Source organism: Zingiber officinale, chromosome 5A, assembly GCF_018446385.1.
Source record: "Zingiber officinale cultivar Zhangliang chromosome 5A, Zo_v1.1, whole genome shotgun sequence".
NCBI classification, from domain to species: domain Eukaryota; kingdom Viridiplantae; phylum Streptophyta; class Magnoliopsida; order Zingiberales; family Zingiberaceae; genus Zingiber; species Zingiber officinale.
In genome coordinates this window covers 118999125-119025662 of record NC_055994.1, presented here as the reverse complement: position 1 = coordinate 119025662, position 26538 = coordinate 118999125, and the positions used below count along the sequence as shown (strand labels likewise).

General features: G+C 33.3%; 1 protein-coding gene across 1 annotated transcript; it reads left to right on the top strand.

Annotated features, from left to right (window-relative positions):
• The first annotated feature begins 980 nt into the window (after window positions 1-980).
• LOC121981482 (fructose-bisphosphate aldolase-lysine N-methyltransferase, chloroplastic-like) lies at window positions 981-24693 on the top strand. The gene is made up of 15 exons (XM_042534019.1): window positions 981-1159; window positions 1485-1591; window positions 7433-7496; window positions 7584-7694; window positions 7768-7827; window positions 8731-8838; window positions 14912-14981; window positions 15234-15274; window positions 15382-15462; window positions 15767-15802; window positions 20447-20530; window positions 22455-22588; window positions 23883-23971; window positions 24074-24222; window positions 24347-24693. The coding sequence occupies exons 1-15, from the start codon at window positions 1040-1042 to the stop codon at window positions 24539-24541; spliced, it is 1449 nt and encodes a 482-aa protein (XP_042389953.1). The 5' UTR covers window positions 981-1039; the 3' UTR covers window positions 24542-24693.
• The last annotated feature ends 1845 nt before the right edge of the window (window positions 24694-26538 follow it).

The window sequence follows — 26538 nt, the reverse complement described above, 5'->3', positions numbered from 1 at the left end:
AGGTCTTTTCTACTCCTTAGTTGCATCCAACGGTTCAGATCATCCCAGATTTAAATAAGGGTTTGACAATAGATAACATTTTTTAAAAATCGTTGTCGTAGACATTAAAAAAATACTAATAGACAACGTTTTTTAAAAAGCGTTGTGTTTGACCTATAAAAATCACTAATAGACAACGATTTTTTAAAAAACGTTGTTTATTAGTAAGAAAATAAAGAAATAGACAACGCTTTTCACTAAAAGCGTTGTTAAAAAAAAGACAACACTTTAAAAAAAAACGTTGTCTTTTAAGTGTTGTAAAATTTCAATTTTCTCGTAGTGATTTAACATTCACATTGTAGCAACTACGAAACTATAGCCACTACAATTGTGTAACAACTACGATTTCATAGCTACGATAACTTAGTCACCATATAGTTGTAGCAGCTACGATTTTTTAGTTGCTACAATTGAGCTGCAATATAATTGTAACAGTTACAATTTTATAACTGTTACAATGTGAATGATAAACTCTAAACTTTGAGAGACCATAAGTTTTGACTCGGATTAAATCACATGACACATAATATATCAAATCAAATTAAAAAATCTACAACTTATTATGAGTGTAGAACTCATAATAACTCAATTTCAAACTAAAAAATTATCATTTAAAATTTTTTCGAAGGCTCCGAATAATTTTAGTTTTAAATTTTTTTCTATGTTGTAATTAGGAAATCATAGTGACTAAACTATATATTAGTTTATTATAATAACTACGAAACAGTAATTACAAGATGATATAGCTACTGTCATGCATCCCAGGTTCCGAATTTAGAGGGAATATATATAAAAGAGATAATAATCATAAGAACTGTGTTGTTGGGTAGGATAGTTATGTCATTTTACTATACCTTTGTTTTTTGATAATTAAAAAAATTTGGGCATCGTTCAAAAAACAAACATAAGAGTGTCCTTTTAATTTGTTACCCTTAAAATCTATTCGGTGTATACTATACACTCCCTAATCCAGGACATCGACCCGTACCTTGAAGCGGAGATGCGAATCGGCGTTCGAGTTGCACGGTCGCTCTTCGCTTCTCCCGATTTACCACCGCCGGTTTTCGCTACTCGCGCCCTTCGCAGCAAGTATTCCTTCTCCGTCTTTTGTCCCGAGAAGGTTCGTTCCCTCCACTCTCTTCTTCTTTCTGTCCACTTTATCTATTATTTTTGTCGCCTTCTACCCCGATTTTGTATTTATTGATAGATTACGTTTATCCTCTCAATACAATCAGGAAATCTACCCTAGTTTTATCCACAATCCATTTTTACCATTTTTTTTTCATAATCTTTTGGCAATGGGCAATGGACACACACCTGTAAGTTTGTTAAGTTCGCTTACCATTTAGGCTCGGGTAGTACTTTGTACAATCTCTATTCGGATATATTTTGTGTCATTGTGTGGTAACTGGTAAGTTTGCTATAATCTTTCTTTTGCTCCCAAGGAACATGTGCTAGTCGAAGAAAGTGCCAATTTTTTGCAATGGTTGAGAGGGAAGACTGGTACTGATATATCTTCAGTGTTGGCACTTGGAAATTCCACGTATGGCAGGTTTGTAGAGTTTATTTTTGAATTTACGTTTCTGTTTAGCAAAAGCACGCAATAACTTGCTCATTTACCTTATCCTGTTCCGTGCATTGCTACAAATCATGCTTAGATGCCTTTTGTTAGTAAGCTGGATGGGATAACCTTCTTAAGCTTACTGCAGAAAGGTGGAAACATCGAGAAGTCGTTCTATTTCGTGTGTAAGTTTATGGACAATGTTCGATTTCCTATGGAATTTTTCTTGGTAACTTGGCATTGAATCCAAAAGTTCAAATCATAAACAGAATGATGGCCAAATACTTGTACATAAACAATATTGTAAATGGTTGTAGGCGGAGGCGGGGTGGTCATGGACCGCCTCGACTGCCTATGTAGTGCCTAGGCAGTTGAATTTTTTTCACTATTTTTTATACATAATATTATAATAATTATTTATGTAATATATATAATTAAATGATGTTTATGCATAAATAAGCTTTATACAATACAATACAATTTATATAAGGTACAAATAAATACATAAATGCAACTAACAAGATAATCAATAAAGATTTATCACTATATTAATTCCAAAAAAGTAATATCATTACTTTTACCAAAAACCTAAGTTTAAAATTCAAAGTTTCAATCCAACATGGCAACAAGCGATTGAAGAATCCCCCCCACTTGACAATCATCACCCTCTACATCAACACCTATATTTACTTCCGTCATCTCTCCGTTTAGTTCTTCCACTCTTTCTCGCTTCTTATTCTTGCTATTTTCAAGATAAGCTCTTACTCTTTTTTTTTTGTCAACGTCGGATGCTCTAGGACATGCTTCAACTTGCCCTACAATACCCACAACATGATGTTTCATCCGATAAACTCCTCCTTTAATAATCCTCTTATACAATTTTCATGTGATCGAATCTCTTTTTTCTTTGCAGTACAATACCTCATAATCCCAAATAATATCACTAGACTTTCGTTTCAATTCGACGTTTGGTTGTTTCTCATTTTCTGTCATTAATCTTCAATAATTAAATAAAAGAGCAAAAACTAGAACAAGAACTTACTAGAAATACATAAAAGCTAACCTAGTCTGGCGGCGGTGGCGGCATGACAGCGCGGTTGTGGTGGGGGCGGTTCCAGGTGGAAGGAGGTGAGTTGTGGGTGACTTCGTGGGTTGGTGGAGTTTTTTATGTTTTGGAAGGGAGAGAAAGTATATTAATATATCTAGGGTTTTTTAAATTTTGTTGACTTTGACAGTTTGACTGCCTCACCTACTGCCTTGACCACCTCACCCGTCGTCTCATCTCATCTTTGATTGCCTAAAACACCGCTTAAGGCAAAGGTGGTGCGGTTGATGCCCGCCTCTAGCCTAGGCGGCCATCTTGGCCGCCATTTAGAATACTGTACATGAATCAGATGAATGAATAGGCAAAGATTGTAAGTTCAAGTATCATCCTTGAGATGCATGATTTGTATTTTATTTTTGATTTATTTTGCTTCTGTTTTGGAGAAGCCTAAATATAAGCAATGGATCCTTCCCCGGGACCCCGCATAGCGGGAGTTTCGTGCGTTGGGCTGCTCTTTTTTTTTTTTTTTATGTTTTGGAGAAGCCTATAGGGTTAGCTTCTGTTGATCACTTCCACTGACAGGAAACTGATATTTGTATTACTTCCTTTACACTAGTGTACTGGTAAAAAAAAATGTGTAAAGAAAAATTGTAGCAGAGACACAAAAAGAAGGTTGTTGCAGTTTAGTGGCTTATAGTTTCCCATATACAAAGGTCTGAAATCTTTTCCAAACACCTTATGTTCTGGCTGGAAACTACTTTAAATGATTGCAAATGACCAATCAGTATTTTGAAAATTGATTTTGATCATTCACCAATCCATTCTGAGCTGAAAAGAAATATTAAGAACAAGTCAAATTCTGTTTTTGATTGAAATTGACATGCCAGGATCACTCGACCTATGTTTTCAATTTTGCAATTCTTTTTATATTATAATTCAATATGGTTGAACTTATAGATAGTTTTGTAGTATAAAATGCCCAAGTTGATTCAATGCTTACTTTGGGTTTGGAAATATTAGATGGAATGACATGATAGAAGCAAAAGGATATTATTTCATTAATGAAGTATCATTGGTAATCAAGAGAAACTAATAAAAAAAATCATTACAAGGGTGAAGAAATAATGCCCACATTATTATCCTTGATGTGATATCTTCATGTAGTATATTCACACATTAATACATGTGTCACATGGAGACTTATGACTATTGTCAAACTTATACATTCAATGGAATTATTATTTTGTGATGATATCATTAAATCATTACTATATTCAAATTGATGCTACTATTCACCATGTATGGTGCCTCTATTTACATTCACCAAGTTTTATTTTGGTATATTTTTCTTGGTTACATAAGTTATTCCTCCTTGTGAACTTGATTTTTTGGAAATGAATAAATGTATGAGGAAGGATAGTAGGACTTTAGAGTATGCATAAAGTAAATAAAGAATGAATGGATTGAAGCAAATAAAGTGTCCATACAACAATAACAACAATAATCAAGTCTTATCCCACTAGGTGGGGTCGGATATATGAATCCTTTTATACTATTGGGATCTATCTCTTACTATATTATCATTTATATTTAAATAAATTTTATCTTATTTTATTATTGCTAATCAAATTTTTTTGGTTTTTCTCATTTGATGTGCACATTTATTATAATTTCACATCGCCTAACTAGAATATTTATTAGTCATCTAAGTACATGTCCGTACCATTTTAAACGTGTCTCCTAGAGTTTTCCCTCAATAGGTGCAACCTTGACTTTCTCTCTGATATTTATTGTTATCCCATCCATCCTTGTATGTTCGCACATTCATCTTAACATCCTCATCTCTGCGACTCTCATCTTCTGCTCATGTACTCGAGTCATAACCCAACATTCAGCTCCATATAACATAACAGGTCTAATCACTGTTTTGTAAAACTTTCCTTTAAGTTTTAGAGTTATTTTACGACCACAAAGAACACTTAACACTTGCCTCTATTTCAACTATCCTTCTTATATTTTATGTAAGACATCTCTCAATCCCTCCATTATTTTATAAAAATGATATTAAATATTTAAAACTCTTGGTTGAAGACAATTCATCATCCCCTATTTTAACAATTATCTCATTACGTTTAATATTGCTAAACTGAAATTTCATATATTTTGTCTTTACTCTACTAAGCCTAAAACCTTTCATTTTTAGTGTTTCCCGCCAAGATTTGAGTTTAACATTTACTCTTCACGTGTCTTATCTACCAAAACAACATCATTTGTAAGCAACATGCACCACACTACGGTATCTTGGATATGTCCAATGAGTTCACCCATGTACAAAGATAGAGACTTAGAGTTGATCCTTAATGTAACCTTATCTTTTTGGAAAATACTTTGGTTAATCTGTCTGGAGTCTCAACTCTTGTCATTACATCCTCATATATATATTCTTAATTAGTTCTATATACGTTATACTAATACCTCTCTTTTCTAAATTTTTTTATATAATTTTCCTAGGGACTCTATTATAAGCTTTTCCTAGGTCGACGAATATCATATGTAAGTTTTTCTTTTGTTCCAATACTTTTCAATTAGTTGTGTGAAGATGTATAGTTTCTATTGTTAACCTTCCAGGCATGAATCCAAATTGATTTTCAATTATTGTAGTCTCTTCTCTTTGTCTTTTTTCTATTACTCTTTTCCAAAGTTTCATAGTATGACTCCTTAGTTTGCATAATTTTGTACGCATCCTTTGTTCATATAAGGAAACTAGAGTACTTACCCTTGACCACATATATTTTTTCGTTTCAATATCAGATTGAATAACTTTGTAAGTCATTTAGTATATTATTTCTCTATGCACTTCCATACATTTATCCGAATATCTACTGTAACTACTTTTCTATTTTGCATTTCCATTTAGTTTGAATTTTAAGATAAAAATTTAAATTTATATACTCATTTGACCCACTTAAATTATCTAAGTTAAGTTGATCACCTAAGCCTTTATTAAAAAGTTGATGAAAATACCTTTTCCATCACTCTTTTATTTCCTTATCATTTAATAATATCATTGCATTCATTTTTAATATATTTTATTTGATAAGATCTCTTGTCTTTCTCTCTCTCGCTTTAGTTATTCTATAAAACGTCTCTTTCCCCTTCTTTTGTATCGAATTTTTCAAATAAGCATTTAAAAGTTTCATTGTTGGTCTCTTTCTTGGCTACTATATACTTTTAAAAAGTTTTTCTTGTTCTTATAAGTATATAATATTTGAAGCTGCTCATTTTTCCTTCCCTTTCTCCTATACTTTCTCATTTCACCACCAAGATTCTTTACTTGGTAATGCTATCCCTTTGACTCATTGAGTACACTCTTGGATACTATTTTCAATTTTAATATCATCTTATCCAAATGTCGTATTTGAGTCGTCATGTATTTCTCCTAATACTCATACTTTTACTCTTTCCTTAAATATATTTTGCTTTTCATCCTTAAACTTCCACCACTTAATTCTAGAAATCGTGTATTTTTTTTTCTTTTATTGATATTATACTTGAAGGGTATATTGCCAATACTACTAATCTATGTTAGGTAATTAAGTTTTCTTCATGGATGATCTTGTAATCATTACAAATCTTTCTATCATTCTTTCTAACTATAAGAAATTCAATTTACGACATTATTATCACTTTTGAACGCGTCGTCTCTTTTCTTAAAAAATATATTAACTAAGAAAATATATTAGCTAGTATAAGATCATATAATATCGCAAAATCCAATTTAGTTTTCTTTTTTCATTTCTTTTTCCAATCCCATAACTCTCATGCGCTCTATCATATTACTCATTTTTGACTCCTACATGTTTATTTAGACCTCCTGTTAAAATCATTTCGGTTGGAGGGATGTTTTGTAATACCTCATCTAGGTCGACCCAAAATCTAGATTTAGTGTCTTTATCTAATTCTACTTAAGGGACATATATATTAATTATATTAATAATTTCTTTTGCCATTACTATCTTGAGAGTTGTAATCCTATCCCCTTTCTAACTAATCCTCTTCATCCTTAGTGAACTATCTATAATAATATTTACTCCATTTCTTGTTTTATTCTTTCTTGTATACTATAACTTAAAATCCTAATTATTTATCATCTTTATCGTCTCTCCTATCCATTTTGTCTCTTATGTACATAAAATATTAATTCTTTTTCTAATTATCATATCTACTATCTCTATTTCTTTCTCAGTGAGCGTTCTTAGGTTTCATATTTCAAATCATAGAAAATTAGTTTCCTATAATATTTTTTTATTCAATTTATAGTGTGAGAACTTTATATATTTAACACTACACCCAAGTTCTCATGGAGATATAACGGTCCTTACGAAGACGTTACAATTGGACCTACAACGCGTTCCTTCCGGAATACAACTTGACATTAGTATAATAGTTTGATGGATTTATTGAACATTTGCCTCAACGCATGCTGACTGACAATCTAACGCGCAACTGCAACCATCACTCTTTTCATCCAAGCTTGGGACTGACATTGGTAGATTTATAAAGTGTCCATGTTTGACAATATTGTGACTTGTTTGAACTTCAAGTTATTGGTCTGTTTTCAAATTAGTGATACTTTATGGGTCAATATTGTATTTGACAATTTAACATTTAATTGAAGGGTCAGACAGTTGACACATATTGATATGTTTTCTTGGTTATAACTTTAACTCATAAATTTCTCTGCGGTGATCAGATTGCTTATAAGAATATCATATTTTCATTTCTAGGTCATTGATTGCATTAAAGAATATAAAAGCTGGTGATTGCATATTGAAGGTTCCTTATCTCGCTGTATGTTCCAGATAGACAATTATGTACCACTATTCTTATATTGTTGGTGAGGTCATTTTTATTAAATGTTTTGTTGCCAATTCAAAGCAAATAACTTCAGAAAGTCTCTCTTCGGAAATTGAACAATTACTTCCTCGCAACATTGGAAATGTGTCATGGGTTGCTATAGTTCTCCTAGCAGAAAAAAAACTTCGACAGGTATCAAACATTTGTGGTTATTTTAGTCATGTTTCTGACCATTATTTATGAGTATTCATCTTTATGATTTCAGAGTTCTGAATGGTTCACCTATCTCAACTGTCTTCCTTGCATGGATGAGATGCATAATGCGGTACATACTAGTTGGCTTGAGAAAATAGTTATGGATGGATAAAAGCACTAACCATTTATAAGGCTATGTTAGAATCAGAACCCAACTACATTTCTCAGTATGATTTTGTCTTTACATTTGAATTGAATAGTTCTTCTAGGTCTTCAAGACTACTTTTGAGCTAATGATATGGATATGTACAGTGTGTTTGTTGTTTCTCTTTCTTCATAAAATATTGGAGCAATCTATTAGTTGGTAGGTTTTTAGTATTTTACTTTTAAATTCGTCCTCTTTGTTTCATTGAGTAAAAAACAAGCATGATGTATTTGTGTTGGTTGACCAGAATAGAATTTTTTCCATTGCTTTTAGGATTAATGTTGTAGAGGTAAAGTCTTCAGTTGGATGTCTCAACTGGAAGTTTGTCATCAAGATTATTTTGGTCTCAGATTATGATTTCAATCATAGTTAGAGGTGCCGACCAAAATGGGCAGTTTTTTATCATTCCGGTACAGGATTGGCACCAATACTCTATCGGCGCAGATGTGCCGACAGCACGCGAGCATAGGATTACATCTAGAGATAATTATTTACATAACAGAGCAGTTTCTATTGATTGGAGGCATGAGATTCACTGGTGGGATCCTTTGGTTTTACATTGGTGGCCAAACACAGAAATTACTGAGCTTCAAATACAGATTTGATCTACACAAACAAAATCCCTTGTGTTTGTACTACATGAAGAAGGTGCTAAATATTTGGACATATATATTATTGATAAATCAAAGTGATTTCTATGGCTTACTGATTCATTTCTTGCTCAGACTGTTAATTGAGAACTTTCATTGAATTCCCTTGCTTTTATGTTACATCGTATCGAGGCAAATGACTCTTTAATATTGTCTATTTTACATGATTATGTTGCAGATATTTTGGAGAAAAGATGAGCTCAAAATGATTTGCAAGAGTCCAGTTTATCAGGAAACTATCAGCCAACAAGCTTACATAGAGAAGGAATTCTCAGCACTTAGACCAGTTTGTCTCTGATAACATAGTAAACTATTATTGTTTGATGTTTTGTTTTTACAAAGATTAGTCACATAACACTTTTGAATTTCTTGAAACATTACATGCTGAGACATGAACTTGAAGCTCTTGCCTGCTGAATACTGATCCATCATCTTGAGTTTGATTTCCACCTGGATCTTCTATATTCTATGCATTACTAATGTTTTACCAATAGGTCCTGTGTACTACTAGCTTGATATCTCTTTTGGGTTTTACTTGAAATGACAATTCTAACTTTCATTGCTTGGGTTTTTGTTGCTTCATATGATAAAAGTTTGAAAAGTAAATATGTGTTTATTAAGATTGTAATTATAGACTTGCATAACTTCTAGTTCAAGATTTGAATTTCTTTGACTGGGCAATTTCATGTAAAGTTGCATTTAATATAAGAATCTTTTGTTAGTTGATTATATTTAACAAATTTTTGACCAAAGACAGACTTGCTTGATGTTGAATTGATTTATGCACCACCTGAATGATATGCAGTTCTCATAGGAAACTAGAGATCATTTCTTTATGATTACATTGAGAATCTTCAGCTATGTTCAGTAATTTGCTTTGACCTCAAATTGTCATCACCAATTCTTTTTCATTGGAGTGAGGATTTTTGCAAGCAGTGTGTTTTTACCCCTGCTGCAATTAAAGTGACAGTTGTTAGGGTCGAAATGTGCTAGAGAGGGGGGGGAGGGAGGGGAAGGGTGAATAGCACGTCGTGCTCTTCGTTGCTTGCTTCTTGGTGATGATATGCAACGGAAAATACAAGAAACACACTTACAACGCTAACACAAAGATTACTTGGTATCCACCTCAAGAAGAGGTGACTAGGTATCCACCTCAAGAAGAGGTGACTAATCCAAGGATCCACACACTCTCCACTATGAAAACACTCCTCTACGGTAACTACCGAAGGCGGAGAAGCCTGTACAAGACTTACACACAACAAGAAGAAAAGAAGAAGCAAATACAAGCAAATCTTACAAGATTTTACAGCATAAAACCCTATCTTGCTTTTCCCTTCTTGTTTGGAATGTCTCTTGATCTTGGAAGTGCAAGAACACCTTGCTCCAAGAAGCTTCAAGAACTGGCGGTGAGCTTTGTGGAGAAATCGCTATGTATCTGGGATCAATCGGGCTATAGCCGTGTGAGCTATGCGAAGAAGAACACTCACCAACGGATATAATCTACGCCAACGGTCGGATCCCAATCGATTGGATTGCTCCCAATTGATTGGGGAGGCTTTGGATCGATCGGTCAATCGATTCAGAGCGCCTCTGTGCTCTCTGGAAATCGCCTGAATCGATTACCCGATTGATTCAGGGTTCTCGCGTGATTTCCAGCGCTCCAATCGATCGCCCGATCGATTCAGGGTTCTTGCGCGATTTCCAGCGCTCCAATCGATCTTCCGATCGATTGGAGGCTCCCAATCGATCGGGTGATCGATTGGGAGGGCTTCTGTGCGACAAACCTAACTTCCCAATTGATCCACTGATCGATTGGGCATGATTCAATCGATCAGTTGATCGATTGATCGAACTTGAATTGCCCTAATCAAGTCCCAAGCCCCTAAAACTAACATCCGGTCAACCATGACTGTTGGGACATCATGCCTAGCAAATGAACGATTGCACCTGCAATCTCCATGTATTATTGGTTTCCATGTATTGTCAAATATCGAAACCCAAGCATCAAGACTCAAACTTGAGCCATCTCAACTTTGCCTGGTGCTCCAGGAGGATAAGAATAGGATTGTCTTCAAAGGGTGTGCCTTTTCATAGGATTTGTTGCTTCATTTATTCCTAGCTTTCTATGGTATTATAGTGAGTCAAAATGTAACAGTGCCCCATTTTTCTGTTTTCCTTTCTTTGATCTGAATTTGGTTCTATTGTTTTCATCTCCTGAAATGATGACAGTGTTCCTTGAAAGGTAACAAATAATTGTGTTATTTGCATTATCATTTACACAATTTTGGGGTGTTAATTTGGGAAAATTTGTAGGGTTAGTTAACTTTATAATCATGAGTCTTCGTATAACTACAAGTTGGCCTGCCTCATACATTTCTCAAGCTAGTTAAAAAATATTATATATATTTCATTCTTCTGATCTAAGATTTCTCCCGGACTTGGAAAATCGGGTAATTAATCATTAGAAAATGAAGTGATGATTTCCTCTAGTCGATCCTTTTTCCAAAGAAAGTGGGAATGAATCTCTGTATGTTTCATTGATTTGTGAAATTTTGCATTTGAAGTGATGTGGCAACCTAAGCACCACAATAAAGCTTTATTAACTTAAACTTGGTATGGGCATTACTAGACTCAATTATCCATTGCGAGCTAAATTAGCTTACATATGGCTAGCACTCTTTATATCTTGCCTTCGCATTTAATTTTACAACTTTAATTTTCTTTTTCCTCTTCTAATATATTAAAAATGTTAGGATTGTTGGAATGGGTTGACGCATCAAGCTAGAGGCAAGGGGTGAATAGATAGTTCCTTTTAATTGTAAATTTCGTGTAACAACACAAAAATGCATATCTTAGATACTTAAGGGTACTTTTTTGCGTGCCTCTAGTAGTCTAAAAATTTACTAAATTGATTGCACAAATGTTACCATTGGACAACCAACAATTATGCTTTCCCTTCTAGTTGACTGCTGGAGCCTTTAGTTGACTCGAAGCTATATCTAGTTAGGGGTATAAATGAGTTGAGTAGAGCTTAGCTATGTTCAAGCATTTTTATTTACTTTATCGAGCTTGGTTATCAAAAATCAGATCGAGCTCGAGTTGACCTCAACTAATGACATGATTGCCCTTATAAATTAACTTAAATGCTTATTTAATTATGAAAATTATATTATTTTTCATTTTTAACATATTATAAATAATTTAAGATTATAAAAAATTATAAAGTACTATATTTCTTAGGTATTTGAATAAAAAATTTAAAAATTAATATATAATTAAAATTTCATATTTTAATAAATAAGTTTATTAGTCAACTCCACCTAGTGAGATAAAACTTGATTGCTGTTGTTAATAAATAAGTTTATTCATAAATCGTTCATAAACTTTATTCATGAAAGTTAATGAAGCAAACTCATTAGTGTTTAAGTTTGTTTATTCTTTATATATATATATATATATATATATACACACACACTATTGAACAAATAAACAAGCTTTATTCATGAATATCTGATTTTATTTACAACCCTATATCCAACTGTTATTCGAACAAAAATATTCCGCTCACTAGACCCTTGAATTTAGTCAACTGCGAAGTTGACTTGACATTCTTTAGTAGACTAAATGCACCTTCAATAAATTAAATCTAGTTTCTCCTTCATTGCTTCACTTTTAGTAAGCTCACACAAGGTCCTAGGACCAAGCTAAGTTAGCAAACTATGACTTGAGACCAACAATTGTCCCTAGTCAAAAGCTTCCAAGTAAGCTACTAGGTAATTACCCCTAATTAGCTAAACACATCATCTTAATGATGCTATCTAAAAACGTAAGCCCTAAGATTACATTGTTAGGGAAACAATGCTCCTAACTAGGCGAGTTCAACCAAGCTGTTTTGACAGATTTGGCAAAGGATTTAGGTTAGGTTTGACTTGTGGTTTTGATATGTGTATCAAGTGTATATTGTAAGATTGAGAATATGACTAGAGGAGGGTGAATAACTGTGTATTCATTCCTTGCTTGATCCTACAAATGTGTTAGTATGCAGCAGAAATAAAAGAAACACAAACACAAGAATACAAGCAAATCGAACAAAAGCTATTTACGTGGTTCGGAACTCTTGGTTCCTACATTTAGTTTCCCTAAATCCCTTGATACTATCTCCTTCTCGGATACCTTCCGGAGCTGAATAAACCTCTTTACAATTCTTGGCTTATACAATAGCAACAATAGAATATGGAACAGTTTTTTGCTTGCTTTCACTTGTGGATGTTTGCTTTCTTTCACATTTGATTTAATGTGGTTTGGAGACCTCACTTCTAAACAAATAACACTCACTAACACAAAGATTTAATATGGTTTGGGGACCCCAACTTATGATACATCCAATGTGTCTCCTTTGAAAATTTAATTAAGAACTACCATTTACTCATTCTCAAGGGGTATTGGGGTAAACCTCTTAGAAATTCCAACCTAGATGTTTACAATTAAAGCTCTCCTTTTATAATACAATGAAATGCAAAGCTAAGAAAAGATTACTAAAAGCTTAGTTGAAATCTTTAACCTGGTCAACTATAACCTTATCTAAGCCCTTTGAGCATCAATATCATTTGATTAAAGGAATTTTTCCAAGCCCTTGAATAGCTTTGAGCACTGACACTACTTGATTAGAGAAGTTTAGAATTGGTTAGTCCAACCTTACAACTCAAAGTTCCCTGAGATCTTTTATAAGAGCTCTTCAACAATCACAATTTATTTGTGTCTAGTGGAGGAAATTCCTTAGTCGATTGATCAAGCAAATGTATTGAATGACTATATCAACTATTGATTGAATTTCTCTTCTAGTTGACTACTCAAGCCTTTAGCCTATTGGAAGTCATACCCAGTTGCTCAGCTGATTGACCATTCAACTACCTTTACTCGATTGATATTTAGGTTAACTTTCTACAAGGTCATGCAAAGTTTCGAGACCAAGCTAAGCTAGTAAACCATGATTTGAGGCTAAAAGTCTCCTGATCAAAGGTTTCAAATCAAGTTACTAGGTAACTAAACATATCATGATGCTGCCCAAAACACAAGCTTTAAGATTACATTTTACTAATGTAATCTCTCACTCTCATGCTTCTTGGTCTAGACCTATTATCTAATGCTCCTTGCCATAGAGTCCTCTTCGTGTCAAGTCTCCAGTCCATCATGACTATCATGAAGCTCCCTGAATTTGCTTCATGCCATCTGATCTTCCATGCCTTTCAAGTCCACCTTAGAGTCCACCATGCGTTAGGCCTCTAGTCCATTGAATGCAACTAACTTGCTAAGATTGCTCCATTCTAGTTGATCCTTCACGCCTTTTGAGTCCACCTCGTGCCAGACCTCAAAGCCACTGGGCACACACTCTCCATGACCACATCCACAAGCACTCAATGTTTGTTGCCTAGAGTGTGCTCCAAGCTCCTAAGTTCCAACACTTGTTCGAGACTTCTGATCCATTGAGCGTAAACATACTCAACCGCATTGAGTCAACTAACTCCTTGAGCTCTATGTGCATTATTTTACATCTCTGCAAATTTGTTGTACATATTAGTAACATAAATCAAAATCAACTTCAAAACAACTTTGTTAGAACCAACCTTGGAGCATCATCTCCTCAATAAAAAGTATCTCCTAGAATTTAGTAAATTTGTTTCTACTTTAGTGATTCCAAAAACTTGAAGATGGCTGTGTCCATGGTCATGATATGCTAGATGCTTTTGTGGTGCATTATTGAGAATCTGTGATTTTTTGGAGTTGCCTCCCAATAGTCATTAGAAAGAGGCTCTACTAACACTCACAAATAAATTGCCATGTTTGATGACAATGAGGTAGTTCAATTTACCAATTAATTTTTGATACTGGTTGAAATTAGATAATAAGTTCTCTTGTCTCAATATTATTTTGGCATTTAGCGCCATGGAAATGTTAATAGGATTAACTCCTAGAATACCATCTTCATTAAGCATATCAAATATATATTTTGTGGTGAGATGGAATTGCCCTTTGAGCTGCCAAAGAAATACTTCAAATCCCCTCCTCCCTTGAATCTTTGGTTTGGAACTGTTAATGAAGATATGATTTCAAGGTTTAACTTTGTTAAGTTAGGCAGTATCATTGCCAACTAATGATAGTATCTTCCACATTAAGAATGAGAATGAAATTCTTCCCAGCGAGCTAAGGTAAACACTAAATGTTTTAATATATATAGTGAAGGTAATTCATCACCCTTTACTGATCATTGACTGACAAAAGAACTGAAACCACTCATTTTCTTTTATTCTTGACATTTCCTTTAACTGGCGATGTTAATCATGGTTCATTTTTTCTTTCAGGTTCTGGAAATGTTTCCTGATGTTTTTGGCAAGGTTCATTTAGAGAATTTCATGCATGCATATGCTTTGGGTATGCTCCCAATAGGCTAAGAAATTATTACAAAACATTATTGGTGGTGACTCCACTATGTTGGTATATATATTGAGTTCCTTTGAGATCTGTTCTCTTGCTTTTGCATCGGTTACTTGCTTTTCACTTATATATTTTTACCTCATGTTTGAATGCTGCTTTTCACTTATATATTTTTACCTCATGTTTGAATGCTGCTTTCTTGATTTGACATTAAAGTCTATTACTGAAATAATTAATGAACTGATGCAGTTTCCTCACGAGCATGGGAAACTTCTAAGGGTGTATCATTGGTATGATTGCCAAGGACATTATTTAATTATTTTTAATTGGACAATTATAATCTGATTTAGTTAACTCCATTTTCTTTCATTTTCTGAAACTGAAAATTCAATTTTAGATCCCATTTGCAGATTTTCTCAATCATGATTGCAAGTGTGGTGCTGTTTTACTAAGTGATGTAGATAAAGAAATCTCTGAGGTACCTTTGTCATTTCTGAGCTGGTGATATTCTTTATGGTATTATTGCATGCTAATGTAGTCTATGTTTTTTTTCTATCATTTTCAATTTTTTTTGTTATGACAAGTAGGAGATCACAGAAAAACAATGACTTAATTCACTTTTTGAAATTAATTAAGATATACTGCCATTGTTAGTTAGATACCAAGTCCTTTAAGGTATAGGGAGTTTGTCATTTTGTATACGCTGCACATTTCTCTGGCATTCCTAATACTAAGGTCAAAGATGGAATCTGACATGTTTTGTTGTGGTAAATTGCTACCAGGTTATTGCTGATCGTGACTATGCTATTGGTGAGCAGGTCAATTGTTTTGCACCATATTCTTATTGCCTTTGTTTCTTATTCAGTTTCTAACTTTAACTAAGGTTTTTCTTATTTGTATCTGTCAATTAATGTGAAATATATAGAACTAAAGATAACCGTCCATCCCTCAAACGATAACTCTCAGTTCTAAGGTGCAGAAGTTCTACATAGTTTCCTGTTCAAATTTAAAAAGTGGTTACAAATGCAATTCCTAGGCAAGGTCTAAAGGTGCCTATGCAGGCACTATATAGTCAATGACCCACTAAGAACATATGCAGTATGTGGGTAATATGAGATGCATATATTAAAAATAATAATAGTAAGTATTTAGATTGAACAAAAGCATAGCAGTCCCTGTTGTTAACAGCTAGGGAACTTTTAAAACACGTTTCTGGGATTTGGATACCGCAGCTACTTTTTTTTCCAAAGTTGACTTGAAAATATGCAATTTTCCTTTTGTTCCAGATCACCTACAGTTTCAGTTTATTAAATGACCATATATAAAACTACATAGATAGCTGCATAGATAAGATATGTGTCTACCTAAGTCCGTTGGTCTTATACATTGAAGCGATCTAGACAACACTATTAAAACCATTTTCCTAGGTTTTGGATGCATCATCTAACTTTTTAATTTTTTTTTCCTTTCAAATTTGACCTGCAAGCTAACAATTTTCCTTTTGTAGCAGACCATGCATTATTTACATCTTTGCATTTTTAGTTCTCTATCCTTGTAAGCATGAATAGGCTGATATTTACAAAATTAGTGTACTAAACTTCAATAGCATGTTGTAAATAAGAAAGAACTGCTCTCTGACTGAATTTAGCCTCATGAAGAAATGATCGAAAATTTACAATTTTCTTTTCATAGCAGTTAATAGTGTTTTTGTTTGTTGGATATCTGCATATAGGACTACATATATGGCCGTATCAATGCCATATACGGTTGCCTAGGCCCATTAGTCCCATATATTGAAGCAAAGCTAAGTGTTTATAGGCAATTGCATACGCCACAAGTGATGTGGTCTGCAATTGCATACGCTACAAGTGATGTGGTCACCTACTGCAATGCCTAGGCAACATATTAAAACCATTTGTTTTCCAAATTGGCTGGACTATCATTGCCAGGATAAATAGATTAACAATATTTACCAATAAAGGCAAGTGTGCTAAATTTCCTAGTACTATTTGTTATACAAACACTCAAACAGACCTATGACTCAATTTTGCCTATCTTTAAGAAGTGCCCCCAACCAACTTGTTTATTTTCCTTTTGTATCAGACCATCCACAATTTCAGTTAGTTGGATATCTACATGTACAACTACATATATGGCCACATAGAATATGTGGCCGCCTAAGCCCTTGGTCACATATATTGTTGATAAATGCATATAAGGGTTCACATATGCAACAAATGATGTGGTCCCTACTGCAAACGTCTAAGAAACATTTTTGAAACCATGTTCCTAGGTTTTGAATATCATAGACATATTGTTTTTCTTTCCAAGTTGACTTGAAAATTTGCAATTTTCTTTTTATACAGACCACCTACTGTTTCCATCTCCTTGCATTTTCTCCTTCTCTATCATTGCTATCATGAATAACTTATCAATATTTTCCAATAACAATGAGAGTACTTAATTTCCTAGTAGTATTTAGTAAATAAGGAAGAAACGGACCTACAACCCAATTTGCCCTATTGTGAAGAAGTGCTTCCATCAATATATATGTTAAAAAAAAAATGAAATGAGAAGCCAAGGAATGGTTCAAAAATTTTATGAGTTTGTTTGTAGTATTTAGAAGATAAAACTGCACAATCAGATTGTGAAGTGTTTGGGACATGTAGTAGTGTGCTGGAAAGATGGGAAAGACATGCATCCAATTCAGGTAGTGTCATTCATTTCTTCACATATTTTTAATGAAAACAAAACACATCACACATTCTTTTGTTGCTTCACCGTTGACCATCTAAAGTGTATATGCTTTGTTTTTTATCCATGCTGTTCGAGGTGTTTTGTTGACACTGCTCGTTACTAGTCAGTGTATGGGCATGTTTTCATACTTCATGAATTACTAACCCATTCAGAATTCTTTTTATGTTTTTCCCCACAGTGGCTGTCATTAGTCAGTATGGGGCACATTTTCATGCTTCATTAGTTTCTATTAGGACTGTAACCTATTCAGCATCCCTATATGTGCCCCACCCTTTTTTGTATTTGCCTATGAAATCAGCTACAATACCTAATTGTCAAAGTTGGCCTTGCTTGTTGTTATGGTCAAACTTCAATCAAATAATGAGGTTTGCACATTATTGCTAGAGAGTAAACTTGAACATGGTACTTTGGTTGAAGGAAATTGTGATGTAGGTGGAGATTGAACTAGGTGCGCTTTGCTAACTCATTAGTCCATATGAAACAGGAGCAGTTCAGATGAAATGGGAGCAATTCAGATGTATTAGTAGTTCATCTGGTTCGGATAAAGTGGGAGTAGTTTTGAAGAATTGAGAACAATTCATTAGTTTGGATCAAGTGTGGGCAATTCAGATGAAGGCAAGCAGTTCAAGTTTGAATAATTTAGTAGTAGTTCGGATGAACTAGAAGCAAGATTTAAAATTTCGAGTCGTGTCAAGTTTCAATTTATGATCCGAATGATACGGTTTCGGTATCGTATCATGCTGATACAATTTTGATATTTTAAAACATAAATATATTAATTAAACAATATCTTTATTAATATTTGATTATTATATATAGTTATTATTGAGTTATCTTTGAGATATTGAAAGTTGAGTTCAAATTTTTATATTATTTAGTAAAATGTTTAATCCTTATCGAGTAAAAGTTAATTTAGGATTAGTTAAAAGTTCACCAATTAAATAGACATGACATAATCAAGTAGATTTAAATTAAATTAAATTAAATTTATATTTTTAACCAATTTAAAATTAAACTAAATTTATATATCATAATTTAATTCATAGCACTATATTTTATAAGAGAATTTTTTTATTATATTTATTTTTTTAACAATCTGTTTGTTTCTATTTTAAAGAGGTTTATTGGTTCTATTTATTTTGTAGATAAATAGAGAAAAAAATTGTCTTTAAGAGAGTTTTTCAAGGATAGAAGAAAAAAATTAACCATTGTTAAAGAGGTAAAGAAGTTTTTTTTTTTCATTGTTTACCCTTGTGGATGGATGAAGAAGAAAAAACTAACAATGGAGGAGGAAAAAAAATTTACAGATAAAAAAATAAAAAGAATTTAATAATATAGAAATAAAAAATATAAAATGTAAAATAAATAAATAAATTTAAAACAAAACTAGAGGTAGCCGCGACCTCATGGCTGCCATCGCGACACTGTGCCCTCACGGCTGCCTCCGTGACCTTGTGGAGGATGTCGCGAGGCCGTGGTCTTGTGGAGGGCGTCGTGAGGTTGCAGTTGTCTCCCTAACACTGTACTAGTGCCGGATAGTGGGCAGAATGAAAAATTCTATACGACACGACACGATGTTTGATTCTAAAGTAATTTAACTGAATTGGAGTAATTCATCCAGTTTGGATGAAGTGGGAGCGATAATCACATGGTGAAGTGATAAGATGAAGAGGTAGAGTGATGAGGTGGAGATGAAGAGGAGATGAAGTGGGAGAAATGCTGAGGTAAAATGATGAAGATCTGTAGAGGTGAAGTGATGAGGTGAAAGGTGAACTGATCAGGTGGAGGTAAAGAGGTTAAGAGAAGATGTAAGGAGGTGAAATGATGAGGTGGAGGTGCAGAGGTGACAAATGATGTGGTGAAGATGTGTAGATGAGAAGTGATAAGCTCAATAGCCAAGGAGTTTCTCTTATGTGGCGAAGATGTGGAGATGTGCATGGCCAAAGTGGGTTTTGTGAAGGAGTTAGGTTTTGAAGATGAGAGTTTGAAAAACCCATAAGTCAAGGCAAAGGAGGATTAAGAGTCTCTCCCCTCACTGAGAATCCTCTTATGCTGCAAGGTTATTTACAGGCCTTTAAGATGAGTCAAGATTACTTGGGTGGCTATAATGCCTATTATAAGCTGACACATTTCAACTGCCAATTGAACCATGCATATGAGGTATCCATGTCCTACCCAATTCTTACCCATTTTTGAGATGCATGATGGGTTTTTGCCGGTGTATATACCTAATGGGAATACATACCATTGTTGTGAAATCAACCATAGGCTAAGTGGGCATGATAAATATATCATAACATGCCCCAAAATAGTGATTCAGTTACCTCAAATTTTAGATAGGTGTTTAAGTTTAATCCTCAGTCCTAAAGGCATTCATCTTCCAGCTGTCTGGACATTATGATTGAATTCTCTAAGCAGATTTTCCATATATGTATGTCAGAAAGCTGCTTCTGGATGGTGTTAACATTTTTGGTCTGCAGAATGAAATTGTTGACTTTAAAATTTATGCTGGTACCATATCATGAAGTTTTGGGTCACAAATTTACACAATTTATAGATGAGAATGAGATGTTACATTGAATGGCTTATTTCTTAGATGGTGAAATTAGGGTACTTCATTTTGCCCACTCCTATGTTCATTGAGGTTAATCTTGCATCTTGGTTTTCTGCTTTTATGCAAACATAAAATATCTCTTGACTTTCAGGTTATGATAAGATATGGAAAGTTTTCAAATGCTACACTGCTGCTGGATTTTGGGTTTACTCTTCAGCACAACCTATATGATCAGGTTGAGCATCCATCTTTCTCTAAGACATGAAGTAGGTGATGACTGTGAATGAGAAGCTTTGATGCAATTTGGTTAGAATATAGATGCTTTGCTTGTTATTAGTCTCATTGATCTTCCCTATCTCAACTACTTCAATTCACCTTTTGAATTATGATCTGATGTTGCTGGGATACATAATTTTCTTACTGACATTGCCTGCTAATTTAATGAAAGATAATTGTAATTAAAATAACAGGGTCTTGCCTTCCTTCAAGATTGATAGAGAACAATCTATAAGTACGTGAGGCTAGGGTAGCTTTCTGAAGAGATGCTGTTTATTCTGGCACCCACTATCAGTATTCTCGTGCATATCTTAATGTAGTGTATTTGTTTTCTCTTTAATACTTCACCATGGTTGAGTGTTATGAATCAACATAATACCTTATTAGATACTACTCATGATGTTAAATTAGATATCTGAATCATCGTTCTTTGTGATTGATTCTAAGTGTTTCAAGGTTTCCATATGACTAAATTTCCTTTTGTTTTGTTTAGGGCTTCCATGTTGATCAAATTTCCTTTAATTTTAGTCGGCATAATTAATTTTTACAAGACAGTTCCATTTGGATGAATAGCACATTACTTGAAATCATCAACTATGCTTGAAGGCAGTTGTATGATCATTAGTAATACTATTATCTATAGTGGTTAAAGAAAAAACAAAGACTTAGTTTCAATATTATTTATGTTAAATATCAAGGTAGATTTCTTCACCATCTTTGCTTCTATGTTCAACCATTTTTTAAGTGCAGAGTATTCCTTTTAAAGACCATTCTTAAGCCTCGTTTATTGTATCATATCCATGTAGCCATCATATTGACAACAATCAGCTTATTATCTCGGATTGGGATTAATATTTAATATAAGTTTGACACAAAATCTAGACAAATTACAATGTTGCAGAAAGCACTAGGCACTAGTCGGGAGCTTGACTAGCGCCTAGCGCTTAGGCGCTCTAGTACTTTTAAATTTTTTATATATATATTTTTTAATTTCAGCATTAATAATATTGGTATTATTTATAATTATAACTTATTTTGAAGCAATTTTTAGTGTTTCAATACTAATATATATATATATATATATATATATATATATATATATATATATATATATATATTAACTTTTTTAGGTTGGAAGACAAAAATAAGTTCAAATCCACTTGAAAAATAAGGTATTAATTTCATTGTAAAAATTGTTTAGGCTTATTGAAATTATTGTACCTTAATATTTTAAACTCATTGTACTTTATTTTTACTATGATCTAATATCTATTGAATTGAATTTTCATCAAATTAAGCTAGTTTTCAATTGAAATTTAAATATAATGAATGTAGTTGAATAAGTTGAGAATTATGCTGCTAAATGGCCCAAAACGGTATCGTTTTGGGTCATAAATATTTGTAAAAAAAATTAAATGGGACGTCGTTTTGGTCTAAAACTAAAAAAAATAAAAATTGCCCGCCTATTCGGCATCTAGGACCGCACATAAATAGTGATGCCTACTTTGGCAGATTAGAGGGTTTTCGGTTCGTCTAGGGGCCGCCTAGTGCCTAAGCGGCCTCCTAGGCCAAAATATGCAATACAGATTGAAAATTTCATCAAGTATTGATTTTTCCAGGATCTAGGATTTCTTGCCCATTTTAGCTTTATGTTTACTAGTGCTTTATTGGGATTTGTCCAAAATTTGTCACTTGAACATAATACTGATGGGCAGCTTTCATCATCTTTGTCATTGCTTCCATTAAAAGTATTATCCCTAACCTATGACTCTCACCCCTAGCCCTTAGCATGCCCATGTTATGAATTTGTCCATACTTATTTCATTGAAGCCTGTGGTAGCAGTTAGCAACAGATCTAACCTAAAACTCCTTGATGGTTTCAGGTTCAGCTTCATATGGATATACCTTTACATGACCCCTTATATGCGACAAAGACAGAGCTTGTGGAAAAACATTGCTCTCCGAGGATCTCAAGTGTTGATAAATCCAATTCAACGGGGAACTTCTTTATTATCAAGTTGGCAACTTGGTCTATTTACATAATTTTATATGTTAAAAAAAAAATGAAACATGAACCTAGACTATAGATGAGACAAGGATTTATCCTGCAGCATTAGTTACATTTTGCTGAATTGAAAATTATATCATTATTTAGATTTCAATAATGGAAGACAAAGAACACTCGAGATATTGCACAAAATATTGCAGATGATGCATGGATAATATTCAAAAACATCACATGTTTTAAATTGACTATTATCATTGTTGACATAATAGCATTTTCTTTGAGAGTTCCCGGGAAGTTGGCCACCCTTGTTTCTATCAGGTAACATTTATGTCTTGTCTGTTATATGATGGGTAAATATGTAACGAGAAGTTAAGAAAGTGGAAGATGAAGATAGAGATGTTTGAGGATTATGGTTGGAAGATTGTAGGTGGTGGAAAAGAACTGTTTAATGGACTTCTGTTTGTACTTTTGCAAATAAAAACTTTAACTAGTATTAGAGTTGGTTATGAGGAAGCTAGAGTGCCTCCAATATCAGGAACAATACTCCATATCATATGATCGAGATGTCATGGTTCATGAAGATTAGTTGCTATTGTGACTATAATTACAGTCAAAGTATCTATTCTCAGGATGTTGGACTTGATATTGTACATCTAAACAATGTCCTTGGAAGATAACTCAGGAGTTGAAATAAATTTGTGATCTGGAATGCAGAAATGTAACACCATAATTTATCTGCTAGATCTTGTCATCTAAATAGTATGGTGCTCATTTGCCTGAATTATGACTGCAAAATGGGTGATTTATCAAGGAAGGAAGGTGAATTATCTCGACACTAACCTTTCTTAGATTACAGAAAACCCATAAATTTTTTTGAGCTAAGTTTCATCGAACTGTATCCTTTATGAATGTAGATTATTTGGATCATTAATCTGTGAGTAAGATCACTGGGAAAAACTTTGATAATTTGAGCCAAGTTTTATGGAATGTATCCTTTGCATTCATGTTAATTTATTGGCACTTCATGATGGTAGATTCATTCATGAATTGTCTAGCGGAAAATTTGATATCAGAAACAGAAAGAATGCATTTGTAGGCGTTTGACTAAAGTCATCATCATTATGTACATTTGAATAAAAGTTGAACACTCAAATCTATTTGATGCTCCTCGAAGATCTATAGTATGTATTGTATTTAGATCTATCAGATTTCTTTCTTCCTAGAAAAGAAAAGAATTGAGAAGCTATCCCTATTGTTTTTCGGATCCTATGCATCTCAAAAGTTCCTGTTATTCTGTAACTAGGGAAGTCAAATCTGCTAGTAGCAAGGGAAAGGGCATTCCTCAGGCGCTTCGTGCATTTGTTAGGATTTTATCTGCTACATCAATTGAAGGTTTTTATTTTAGGATCTGTATATTGCAGGGTTGAACATATTGTTATTTAGGATATTTTGTAACTTTAAGAAAAATTTTTATATAATTTTTTATATCTCCAGAGTTGCAAGCTTTGCTCGCTGAAGCTGCTGAAAATGATGGTCGGTTGGCTCGGCGCCCATTAAAGAGCAAGGAAAGAGAAGTTCAAGCTCATCACATCTTGTGTTCACGACTCTTCCTCATGATCGAGGGCCATAATACTGCTCTAAAGGTTAAAACCCAAGTTTCTTAAGCATAAAATTATCACTTATCCTAGTAAATAGGGTGTACTTACAAAGTTTTGTACATACGTCGGTATCCTGATGACCCCATTGTTTTATGATCCCTTCTGGCAGATGCTTAATTCTCAGGATGACACTGATTATAATCTTCGGCCATCTATTAGAACTCGAATGGCAGTAAATCTTCTCAGTGGAGAGCTGCGAATTATGCAGTCTGCTTACAACTGGTTGGAAAATTACTGCAAAAGATTGTCAGGAGCCAAGGAAGAAGATGCATTGCCCTTATCTGCCGACACTGAACTTGGTTGAGTTTCTCAAATTTAGTTTAGTTACAGCCTTTATGAGCATTGATTATTCATGAACAATGTTTATTCATTTTTTGGAGGGAAAAAAAACCCTGCTAGGTTGTCTAAGGTCGTTTTTTTTAAAATTTTAAAAGAAATGCATTATCCTTTTCTATCTATCTTCATTGATTCTTTGGTAGGTACTCAGAGCCCTTGTTTGATACTAAATCGAAGTGTTTTTTTTTCTTTCTAATTGTTAGATACAATGCTGGTGTATTGATGTGTTTGTCACTATAAGTCAGTATGCAGCGGAAAGTACAAATACAATAACAAGTACAAAGATATAAGCACACAAAAAAAACAAACCTGATCCAAGTGGATCACTTTTAAATTTATACTATTTTTTTTTCTTTCGATATCTTTTGGAAGTGTAGAAATATATTACATATCATATCTTAGAACAAATATATGCAAACATAGATACACGAGCAAATGACAAATGATATAATAAGAACTCTTCTTTGGTCCTGGAATGCAGTAGTAATACTCTTTTTAAAATTGCCATGAGTATTGTTGTGAACATCTGCATAAAATCCTTTTTTACGGGAGTTTTATTCAGGCCTAGAATTCGCTAATTAATCTACTACTCTCAGTCCATCTTGTCATTGTTCCAGTGATACCTTAGAATTAATTGCTGTTATACCTTTATCTACTTATTTGGTCGCCCATGGATACTTATTTTGGTACTTAGTTGTCTGGATCATAAATTTCATTCGTATTTAAAAAATTTCTATTCTTCATAACATATAAAAATGATATTTAAATATATGGATATAAGAACTAAATAAATACATAGATCTTTATTTTATATCATTATGAATTTTCTAGATTCATCAATTAATTTCAATCAAATTAATAGATCTAGAGAATTCAAAATGATATGAAATCAAACTCTATATACCCGTCTAATTTTTTTATCCTCAAATATTATTTTCATATGTCATATTAATAATAATATTTTTTAAATATAAATTATTTTTTAATTGATTACTACACTCTAGCAATCAATTTGAAATATTATGTGATAATTCCTTGAAATCCTGAACTCGACCACTTAGGACAATATAATCCTAACTAAACTCTTTACTAACTTCATTACTTGCCACTCATGATTCCACTAATAATTATATATTTAAAAAAGATATTTAAAATCAATACTTATATAACGCAACCCCACTTGATAAAATTTAAAGCATACAAAATAAATATGTAACTAAAAAGCTTCAAATAAAAATAATAATAATGACGGCCACACAGTGGCATCTGGTTCTCAGCCGCCGGTTTAATATTTACAAATATTTGTTTTCTTAGAAATAAGTAAATAAATCTAGAGCAGAAAAAATATAAATAAACACATTTTTGTTAACCATCAAGATACTCGATTTATATAGTCCCAAAATAATAGTGCAGTGAGAACGCCTTTTTAATTTTTTTAATATATAAGGATCGAGTTTATATTCAGTTAATTATGATTTTTTTAACAGACGATTAACTTAAATATATTGAACTAATGAACCTTATGTTATTCTTGTTAGCCTATGAGAATTTTATAGGTTAAAATCGATGATGTCAGAATTAATAATGTCAATTAAAAAAAATACTCCATTTTTAATCTGCGTCCCACAATGGGTCCCCACCACGCATTTACTGACGTAGCAGGTGGGCCCTGTGACAAAGAAGTCAATGGGAAAGCAGGAATGATGGGTTTAGTGGAATACACTACATCGGGGTCCTGTTCTCTTGGTGGATACGCCTCGTTGTCGCGTATTTAAGCGGGAACTCGCTTTCGTCCTGAATTATTCACGTGCAGATTACATCGCTAAAATTCTCAATTATTTCAAATGTTGAATTTTTTTATTGATATCGCAAACTACCTTTCAAGATATTTGATAATCTAAAATATTGAAAAACATTAAAATTCAAAGAAAAGATCTCCATTTAATTTATGGGTAAAATAGAGAA